The 11,750-nt window shown below is 36.2% G+C and overlaps 1 protein-coding gene across 1 annotated transcript; it reads right to left on the reverse strand.

Moving 5' to 3' along the window:
- Positions 1–307: 307 nt before the first annotated feature.
- Positions 308–3,476, reverse strand: LOC127806908 (CBL-interacting serine/threonine-protein kinase 21). Its single transcript, XM_052344486.1, has 14 exons — positions 2,962–3,476; positions 2,760–2,822; positions 2,606–2,677; positions 2,406–2,513; positions 2,251–2,322; positions 2,096–2,149; positions 1,777–1,902; positions 1,604–1,693; positions 1,395–1,520; positions 1,211–1,324; positions 1,003–1,122; positions 845–910; positions 698–772; positions 308–559 (listed from the first exon to the last, which is right to left on the reverse strand). The coding sequence occupies exons 1-14, from the start codon at positions 3,121–3,123 to the stop codon at positions 446–448; spliced, it is 1,362 nt and encodes a 453-aa protein (XP_052200446.1). The 5' UTR covers positions 3,124–3,476; the 3' UTR covers positions 308–445.
- Between the last annotated feature and the right edge of the window lie 8,274 nt (positions 3,477–11,750).

Raw genomic sequence — 11,750 nt, forward strand, 5'->3', positions numbered from 1 at the left:
GTAACTGAAGAAATTCTTCCTCAATCCACTATCTTTTAGTACAACATACATGACTACCTGTTATCTTTGAACAAATAGTAAAAAGACCAAATATTTTCAGTCAAAAAACAAGCTCATGCACACACACACAAACATAGTTGTTGTTGTTGCTTATGAACATCCAAGTTCAAACTTGGTTTCTGAGGAACTTGCATCCCATTATCTCCTCTTATGTTGCTGTAATGGTTGCTCTGTATTAGTTTCAATTTCTCTTCAACTTCCTTCCAATCCCATCCAAAACCGCTCAAACAGAATGTTGAGATAGAGGTCAGCAATCAACTGGAAGAATAACCACTAGTTCTTTATTATCCATCTCATGTTTCTGTACAAATATGCACAATTTAAAAGTGCTAGTGAGGTGGGTAGTAAGTTATGCATTGTATACCATCTTAGATTAGGATGTAGACTACCATTCACTTCCATGAATATTTCTCATGTTGACAATTGTTTCCCTAGGTGCTTGTGTTTCGGTTGACACCCCCGATTCTTCTGTCAGCATACTTGATAAACTTTTGCAGAACTGCTCAAATCAGTAATATGAGCAAAATAAATGATCTTGAATTCTCTAATAGGCTTATAACTTTAATAAAAAAAGGAAAAAGCTTATCTATGTACTTGGTAAGAAAGAGTGTGCGTATTTGTATGTAGGACTTATTACCTCTCTATACAATCCCAGCTCCCCTGTTGATTTTGATATTTCTATAACACAATGTGTGGGTGCCACCTCAATTACCTAAATTTTTGCACATACAATTGTGAGAATATGATATCCTGCTTTTGATGTGAAATTATGACAATTACTTACTTCTGCTGATAGGTTAAAGCATGATCTTGAACATCTAGTCATCTTCTGTTTAGGATAAACTTTCACCTGAGATTATCAAGAAGAATTGGACTAGCTGATCAGGGACATGGTATATCCCACTTGGTAAATAAAAACCAACATATTTATGGAGATTCTACCTTGGAGTTATTCATCCTTTCAACTGAGAGAGAGACATCCTTTGCAGCAGCCTCAATTTTCTCTATTGCTTCATTGATTGTATGCTTGGCTCCTAGAGTTGTTTTCTGCTTTTGGTCATCCTAAATAGGAGCAAAATTCCGGGATTTTGTACTTGATAAAGAAGCATTTGTAACGATTGAACTTTGGTTTAAGATATGTAAAACTTACCTGTTCTTCAAATAGTCCTGACAAATCGAGGTCATGTGACATTGCTATTAGCTGGAAAGCATTGATGAAGCTTGGAGCGAGGGATATTTTTGTTTCAGTCTCACTCTCACATTCCTACACAAGGAGCAACATATTTATGTGACTTCATGTAACTCTCTATTTTGTTAACTTATTTGCTTGTTACCTTGATTGAGTTGAAAGCTGCATGAACATCATCCAAACAGATATTTTCATCGGATTCAATTCGTTTAGCAGGCTCATAATCTGTTTGAAACCACTGGTCTTCAATAATCTCTGCCATTGTTATTCGCTGCAATGATAAAACCAGGAGTTCCTGTAATCTCATTTTAATTCAACTTGTTTATGTTTTAAGTATATGATCTAGACCAATACCTTTAAGGGATCTGGATCAAGTATCCTGGAGATCAGTTTCTTTTGGCTCTCTGTAAACCACTCTGGAAATGTGTATTCTGCTTTTGTTATCTTTGAAAGGACACATTCATCAGTTGTCACAATTTCCTATTTTCTGAAACATGAATATTATCTAATCTATATCAGAGGAATACCTTTCTATACAGGTTCATCAGATTACGATCATCAAATGGTAGATCACCAGCAAGCAATTCAAAAAGGATTACTCCGCAGGACCAAACATCTGCAGCTGCCCCCTCATAACCCTTATTTTTTAGCAGCTGTTCACCAAAATGAAGTATCAACCATTTGACTCGAGAGGATTTAGGTATGCACGTTTTTTCCATGTTAGGTATAGTCATCTCTCATTTCTGTTTCCTTTAATAGTTGCTTGTTTCCTTCTCCTCTTGAACAAAATTTTAATGAAGGTGAGAGAGTTACAAATACCATTCCAACAGAAACATTGTTACCCACCTCTGGCGCAACATAGCTAGGAGAGCCACAGGCGGTGGATAGCAGGTGTCCAGGCTGTTAAGCCACCTATCGTTAGCAAGAAACCCGAAGAATACAGAGAAATCTCTTCAAAAACCTAGAAACAAATCCAACTTAGCAAAACTATAAGTTTCTACCTTTCGCAGAGCACTAAGTCCAAAATCTGATACTTTTACATTTCCTTTGTTATCCAAAAGCAAGTTTTCTGGCTGTACATGAAATACCAGGATCCATGTCAATTTCCCTAGTTGCCCTGTGAAGAATAGTGAAAAAGTAGTTTTTTTGTTCTGACCTTTAGATCTCTATGATAAACCCCCATGCAATGGCAATAATCTACTGCATCAACTAATTGCTGGAAGTATTTCCTGGCCTCTCTTTCATCAAACCTCTTGACGTAAGACTGGAAAAAGCAACAAAAGCTTCAAGGTCATTGGATTGTCTCTAACCTCTCAAACCTCACCTTAAAACTCCGGAGTACCTTCTGAAACTCACCATCTTGTCAGATAGCTGCCCTCCTGATATGTACTCCATTATCATGTAAATCTTTGTCCTTGTGCCAATAACCTGTCATCGACTATATGAATTCCAAATTCAAGAATCTTTTTTGAAGTAAATCAAATCCATATATTGTAACTAATTAACTTACCTCATGTATCCTTACAATGTTTGGGTGACGCAGAAGCTTCATCGTTCTTATTTCCTGCTTTACCTTAGAAATTAAACCAAGTTCCTTGTCTCAGAAACATGCAGTCCCATGGTTCAATGCAAACAACAAGAATAACACCAAATTTTAAGCCTGGTCTAGTGGTAGAAACTTAGATCAGAGTCAGAAATGGCTGGAATTTTACCTGGCTCATGAGATCATTTTCCATGACCATATGCTTATCAATGATCTTGATCGCAACATACTGTCCATTTTCTGTGTTCACAGCCAGCTTAACCTTGGCGAAATTCCCTTCTCCAAGCGTTCGACTAAGTTGATACTTCCCGATGATACTTGCATGTCCCATTCTGTGCGACAATTCAATATTGACCCTTTTCACTCCAGGGAAGCTCTCTCGCTGGTCCTCCCTCCTACACCCATCTGCAAGTATTCTTTATATCCATGGTGTCTAAATCGGCGCCACATGCGGAAGCCTTGTATTTTTAATTTTCCCGCAGCTCCAATCCCCCTCCTTGTGAATCTCATGTTAAAAATGGCTTTTTTGAGTAATATGTGTATTGAAAGGACGGTGAGTCGCTGGACAGTTGGTGGGCGGAAGGGGCGTGCTTTGACTGGAAGTTAAGACTATTCTCTTCGTACTGCTTGGCCACATATTCCTGGAGGAAACATACCTCCATTGTTTTTTGCTTGTCGAAACAGGCGAAATCATGGAAAAAGTATCCTTGTAAGACCAAGTAAAATGTAGCAAAAGAGGTAGAAGAGAAAAATTAAAGAACACTTTGTAGCACATAACCTATGCATATTTAATGGTGTTTCGAAACATATAATTATAGATAGAGATAATTAGAAAGTTTAGACTTCATATTGTCTATTACACTTAATGAGATTGAGAATTGAGGTTTGTGGAGGTGACAAGCGAAAACATGAGGTGGGCACTGGGTAAAGATGCCTCCTTGTCTTGGTCTAGGTAAGCTTGACCACGTTCCAAAATTGGAACCAAACCATTATAGATGGTTCTAGTTCTAATTCTCAAACGGTTTGATTTTGGTTCGAATCAATTTAATAAAAAAAAAAAAAATTAGACTTAATTTATATAAATTAAGTTGTTTATATATTCTTTTGGGATTTAAATGAATCAAAATTCACCTAGTTCACTTATCATTTGAATTTGTAATCTTCTTATCTTAATCATAATTATTTTTTGAAGTATCAATTATTGTGCATTATATTATATATTTTTTATTTATTTAATTTATTTTTTAACGATTTAAACATGTTCCGACTTTGGTTTCGATTTTAGTTCCTTATTTTTAGGAACCGGAACCGAAGTATAAATCTTCGATTCCAATTTCAATTTTTGAATCAAAATCAAAAAAACGGTTTCACTTCGATTTTTAGAACGATTTTTGATTTGGTTCATGGTTTGAATCAAGCCGCGGTTAGGCTTAGGTCTGGGTGGGTCCCTTGATTGGTTGGATGTTTCTGTTTTTTTGATGACCTTGGTGTTCGACTTCGTCCACCTAATCTTGAAGGAGATCGGCATTCTCTCCCTAGTTTGACCTTTGGGTAAATCGAATGCGATCGCAAATCTATACACTCTCAAGTGAACACGCTGTTAGTCTTCACAAATGAGGTATTTTTGTTTTCACTGAGAGTTGATCTCTTGTCATTCTTAAAAAAATTTAAGAGTTTTATCACTTGTGTCATACGTTGGGACCAGTTGAATGTTTCTGTTGGTCGGATTAATGATTGAGAACCTGTTATTTGGATACCTGTACATGTATGCACGTGCGTATAAGGGGGCAACTGTTGATCTTCGATTATCATGAAATTTAGATAATCTGGACGGTGTTGAATTTAGCACTCCATGCTTCATGGTAGTTGGTACCAAACCGATGAGACAGAAACCTGCCCTTAAACCTTACAAAACACAACAGAATAGGAGCAGTTTAATATTGTCTCTTTTAACTTGGACTGTTAGCTGGGGAGGGTACCCTTATCTCGTGTGTGTGTGGAGGGTGGGGGGCAGTGCACATGTTATGTGATGCATCTGTCTGATTTCCTTGGCATCAAAATTTTGGAGAATTTATGTGAGCCAAATTCACAAACAAGGTAGCCTCCGCTCATTTTATATCAAAAAGATGTCGTCTTCAACTCCTAATCAAATGATCAATTATATAAATTTATTGGGTGGGGGGGGGTACCGTTATCATTCATTGCACATGTGATGATGTGATGCATCTGTCTGATTTCCTTGGCCTCAAAATTTTGGAGAATTTATGTGAGCTGAATTCACAAATAAGGTAGCCTCCGCTCATTTTACATCCAAAAGATGTCGTCTTCAACTCCTAATCAAATGATCAATCATATAAATTTATTCTATCCACGTCTTTTGAACGCTTATCTATTGGTTCCCTCGTTACATTCCACTTCTTTTGTGCATGTCGGTTTTAATAAGTTTTGATCTTTTTGAAAATAGCTTAATAATATTTTTATGCAACAAGTTTCTATTTCTTGGCTAATAGAACTACAATTTGGGCAAATGACCCCCCCCCCAAAAAAAATTATAAAATTTTATTTTATTTGTTAGATTTATTCTCAACTTTAAATTTCATCCATTCATATATACATACTAAACTAGTGAGTGTTACAATTTTTGTTTTTTCATTTACCTGTCAATTAAATCTTGACCAAACGTTTGTTGTGCTGACTAAATGGTGACAACTGTGTAGTGGTCGTTGATTTGGCAATCACTTTTGCTCAAGTTCAAGGGTGATGGTACAGGAATTTGGGGGCAAATCAAAATGGGGGTGAATGAAAGGCCCTAATTTTTTATAAAGAAAAAAGCCCCACTGAATTTAATATAATGTATTGTATATAACATGGTTGATAGAAGGATAAGAAGCTCTTTTCTTTTTCCTTTTTATAAGTAAAACTGTGAGATTGCTTGATCAAAAGGATATGGTATATGTTGTTATATTAAATCTCTTTTATTGTTTTACTTATGAGGCGATATTGGATATGATTGCTAATTAGGTGAAATTAACATGATTGAGTCTTATTTACGTGTTATATGTAACGATATTTTTTAAAATTTTTGTAACAATACCATTCATTCCTTTACCCTTCAAGACTGTGTTTGTTTGTCCAAAAAAAATTGAAAAGTGTTTTTCAAATTTTCCAGTATTTGGCTTCAAGAAAACATCAAATTAAATAAGAGGAAACTACTTTTTGATAAGTAAAAAGTAAGCCATAACAAAAAGAAAGTGACTTCCTAAGTTGAACTCGGGAATTCACTTCCAAACCTACAGAATCGATCAACGATCCAAATCTCATGTCTTCTATGCCTCCATCAACTCTTTTGTCTCTGTTGTCCTTTATCAACATTTCCTATGTCACCATCATCTTTGTTAGGCTTTCGGTCTAAATTCATCTTTTTGTGTTAATGTCTCTGGTCAAATCTACCTCTCTTAGTCTATGTGTGCATTACCATTTCCATCTCTTGCCGTTATCGTTGTTGTCGTCGCCATCTCGCTTTGTCTCTTGTCAATCATTGTTTGTCGTCTAACCTTCTATCTATTGCGTGCTCTCTCTCTCTCTTTCTCTCTATATTCTTTATTATGTTATATATATATATATATGATATTATTTTATTTTGATCTTTATTACTATTATGTGTTATTATATATATATATATATATATATTTTTATCTTTATGTTATAAATTTGATGATAAGGAAAAAAATTGTAATTTTTTAAGTGTCAGCTAAGCAATGGCAATAGTTTTCTAACAACATTTTCATGTCAAAATCAAATAATAGAAAATAAAACACTTTTTTTCCAAACAAACGAAACCTAAATTTGATCATGCGTGGTGGGAAATCATACAAGGCTTAGTAGAAAGGATTTAAAACTCTAAATTTACTAAAATTTGTTAGTTACTACTAGACCATCACTTTGACACCTAGCTAAGTCAAAACTCTTTTGAGGAAGTGAGGATTTGGTATTTTGCTTTTATTGGCGGGCTAGGTAAGAGGCTTGAGGATTTGGTTGGCTCAAGTACAGCGCTCTGTTGAAAATGGTCAATTCGGGTTTAGTTGAGAAGGCAGTCGTCTTAGGCAACTAACATGTCATTCCTCTCAAAAGCCACACCACACGTTAGTAGTTGCTTCTTAAAAGAAGTTTCCTTTCCAGCAATTAAGGGGGAATGGTATTGAAATGGGTTATTTGGGGGAGTTAGTATATACTTTTTCTTTTTTGAAGATTTATATTTTAAGTTTTTGACACTCAAATTTGGAGTGAATAAATAAAAATTTTAATTTTTATACACTAATCTAAGTAGTTTTTAAAGTTATTAAATTTTTTATTTTTTGTTATTTGTCCGTGAGTATTAATTGTGGAGTAGTTATCAACGTATGAACTATATGGAGACTCTCGAGACAATATCGATGGCATGAAACCTTTAAAATGTAGAACAAAATAAATTTGAAATTAAAACCATATAAAAATCTAATAAAATTTTGAATTTACCCAACTTTTTGCAAATTATGATAAAACTATTAAAGTAGTTTGTCATGATTATAGAATAAGATTGTATTTACTAGATAATAGTGAATATATTTCTATGAAAACAAAATTCCATGGTTGCAAAGATTGCCACTATAATTATTAAGATACATTTTCATCCATTATTATATTTATAAAATTGCTAACAATAACAAAACGAAAACATTAATTAAATAGAGCAACAGAGTGTCTTTTTCACCATTTGATTATTCTTCTGAATTCATTCATATCCAATCAGCGGCCTCTAGCTAGCTAGCTAGCTCAACGAAAATGACGGCTCATTCAATATTGTTCTCTTGTGCTAACAATAATATCAAGGGATCCTGCAATAGCAATCATCTGGGGGAGTTTTCAAATTGGCTAGAGGGAGCTAATTAGCGAATGGAAGCATGGGTTGGGAAGGAGAGGCAATCAATTGCCTGAAGTTGACTTTGGCACAAGTACTGTAGAAGTGATAAAGAGGGAGGTAGCAGATCATCAACCAAATATGGTGATGGAATCCAGCTAATCAGAAATTAATTAAGGCCAACACTTGAGGTGACACTCAACTGTTGGAGTAAACTGGTTGAAGCAGGCAGGAGAATTAATCCAAGCAAACAGGAGACTTAAATTGCTTGAAGCAAGAGACTAATTTTGGCCGGACATGTTAACCCCACAAATTGAGTTCACACTCACAATTTCACGTGATATTACAATAAAATTAATTAATTAAAATAAAGAAAATAGCCAAAAATTCAAATTAAATATTAAAAATAAAAGTGATAGGCAAATTCCGTAAAGCTCTTTTAAGGTGGAAATTGCTAAAATATGAAATTTTGGATTTTTTTTTCTCAAAAATTTAAGATATTTTTAGAAATTAGGAGAAGTGCCTAAAAACATATAAACATATAACGTTTAAAGTTTAGAGAAAAAAAAATGGAAACATATGAGGGCATAAATGCCATTATAGGTCTGATATATTGTCACGACCCGAAATCTGGTATGTCATGACCGGCACTAATCCCTAGGCCCAGCGGCCCCAAAATGGACTAGTAAGCCTCTTCTCTAGCTCGATTTGAATAAAACAATATTACTGACAAGATATAGAACATGAATAAAATACCAATTCACCTTCTAACATAATATCTCAATATTTCATATACAGCAGCTGTACAAAATAAGAATATCTATCACACTGCTGTCAATAATACATACCCGATCCCGTATCTCGGGCCCTTGGCACAATTATGTGCCAACAAAAATAAAGACAAAACATCAGACTCTACAATATGGGTATGTCTCCACAGAGCATCCTATAATACATCCGAAATCAAAAGAGGGTATGACATCATACCAGAAGATCTGCTGGACCAATAATCAAAAGGAGAATTCCCTGAAAATATTTTTAATAAAACGAGGTGAGTCTTGTGGACTCGCGAGTATAAGGTATGTCATGCCCACTAGGAGAGTATACAATAAAATGCTAGGATGATCATCATGAGTATAATAACGTAATAACAGTATAAACAGTGGAATTATAAACCATAAGTTAAATAATTTGAGATTTCAAAGAAAAACATAGTGTAGGAAAAATAGGTGCTTAAAGACAACCCCCATAAGTTGTTCCCTAACCACCCAAGTCCCCTATACTTTTGTATGAGATGCATGCACTGATTCTGAGGACACACTAGTAGAAACTGGCCTAACGCCTATATACACATGCACACAAGTATATATATCGGCACATACATCATCATCACACAATATCATCATAAAGGCCCACGTGATAGCAGTGCTGAAACATACTATCCGTGTCTCTCATGGCCTTGGCATGCCAAGCCTCACAGTACCATGATCTTTTCCTGCTGTGAGTCACCAGGGAATCTACTAGATAGTCCTCTAATAATAATGCAAATAATACCCTAATTTATGCACAAGTCATAATCATTTATCATTTCATGTGGTGCCTAAAATACACCATATCATTCAATAATTCACATTCTCAAAACAAGAAATCAATTAGGGTATCTTTCAGTTTATGTCTCTCCCAGTAGGATGAAAATATTTCATGCAAATTAGAAACATTTAAGAGTATTTTTCTATGATCCGCATATAAAAATCATGTACGAGTTATGCATATAAAAATTTATACAAGGTTATAATATTTATGAATAAAACAGTATATACGTGCATAATATAAGGTAATCATAACATATCCTGTCTACTCGCCTGGGAAATGATGACTCAAGTCCGAGTCTGGGGAGAAGATCGAACAAAATCCTGAGAATCTGAGCCTACAATAAATAGAATGGGGTGTCACATTTAGGTAACAAGAATAACGACGTAAAGAAATTACCGAAAATCCTAACCATTGCCTAACACCCTAAATCGATTATTTGGTACCTTGGCCCGCGCAATATTCAAATCTGGCGTCATGGAATTCGTCGAGCTAAGCCATCGACTACGTCATCATGTCTCGCTTTGCTTGCTACGCGTAAGTGTATAGTGGAACTACACACCCACTTATAGGCTGCAATATCATAATATATATATATATATATATATTTACCCATAAACTAGTTTTCTTTTAATATAGATAATATATTTTTTTATCTAAATTCCTCCTTTATCAAAAATACATACATATATATATTTATAACTAAATTGATAAATTTTCTTGAAAACTTAATAATTAATTAATAATTTAATAAATGGTTTAAAAGGAATAAATTGCAATATTCTAGCCTCAGATAAAAGGAATCCATCAGAAATCAGGATTCGAAATAAACCCACGTCATCATCATAGGCTAGCCTAGAACGCACTCAGGGTCAGTCTTACTCGGCCTCGAATCGTCTAATAGGGCTTCATCCTTAGGACTCCGATCAACAAAATGACTCGCCAATCATATCGCCAATTCTAGGAGACCTAAAGAGAACCCAAATTAAACTGACATCGATATCCCGAGTAGGACCAACCTAACCAAGTCATCCTAGGTTCCCGGACAAGCGACAAGGGAGAACAAGCCGAGTGGGCCAGCCCAAGGGCTGCCACAACTGGGTCAGTCATGCCCAACACATTGGGCCATCCTAAAACCCAATCGGGCCCCGCCATCCTAGGCTAAAACCTAACCCGACATGCCCAACCCCAAAAGCCCTCATTTCCTTTTTCCTTATATTTTTTTTTTTTATTTTTATTTCCTTTTATTCTTTTTCCTTTCTTTTCTTTTCTTTTCTTTTCTTTCTTTTTCTTTTCCTTTTTTTTTTCTTTTCTTTCCAACACACTGCCACCGCCGGCGACCGCCGCCGGCCGGCCAAAAATGGCCGACCAATATACCGATACGAAGCCCTCGCCACGAATATCAACATATATTAAAATGAAACCCATCGGACGGTCAGATCTTACTAGATCTGAGATTTAATTTTCGGCCGAAAATATGGGCGAATCTGGCCGTCGCCGTTCGCCGGCCGCCGGCCATTTTTTCGACGATCAGAAACTACCCCGAGGTGCGCAACACTAAGGAGAGCAACATATCCAAAAATGAGAAAGATCGGACGGCTAGATCTTCGTAGATCTAGAGTCGAAGTTTCGGCCAAAAAGAGAAAAAATACTGCCAACGTCGCCGGCCACCGTGGCCGGCGATTTCCAGCGATCCAAGACCGCCACCCAACCCTCTTAAGCAAACCGACCATCATATCCAAGAATCACAAAAATCCAACGGTTGGATCTTCGTAGATCTAACCTCAAACATTCGGCCAACAAGCCCCATCGCGCCTCAAGCCTCATTTCACGAAAACAACAAGCAAAACAGAGAGGATGAAGCCAAAACACTTACCTCCTTGTAGATCGGGGGCACTTTAACGGTGAAAGCGAAGTCGGATCAACGATCGAACGGCCGGATCGCTTGGAATCGAAGATAATCCGAGAGGAAATCAAGAGAAAATAAAAGAGAGAGAGAGAGAGAGATTTTCTGATTTGGGGGGGGGGGGGGGCTGCCGAGCGCCTCCCCCTTTTCTTTTTATATTTTTGTTTTTTTTTTTAATTATTATATATATAATTTAATTAATTTAATTAATTTTTTTTGGATCTTTACATTCTCCCCCCCTTATAAAAATTCGTCCTCGAATTTCACGGAAACAAATAAGGATATTTCTCTTTCATAGCATCTTCCATCTCCCAAGTGGCCTCACCCTCACTATGGTGGCTCCATTGAACTTTAACAGAAGCTATTTCTTTAGATCTAAGCTTTCTGACCTGCCTATCTAAGATCTTAACAGGTTGTTCTTCATATTGCAAGCTTGGTTGGATCATAGTGGGTGCTGTCGGGGGCAAAACATGAGAGGGGTCTCCAATAACCCCGCGTAGCATCGACACATGAAATACGGGGTGCACTCCAACCATCGACGGTGGTAGTGCCAACTCATAAGCTA

This window comes from Diospyros lotus, chromosome 7, assembly GCF_014633365.1.
Source record: "Diospyros lotus cultivar Yz01 chromosome 7, ASM1463336v1, whole genome shotgun sequence".
NCBI lineage: Eukaryota > Viridiplantae > Streptophyta > Magnoliopsida > Ericales > Ebenaceae > Diospyros > Diospyros lotus.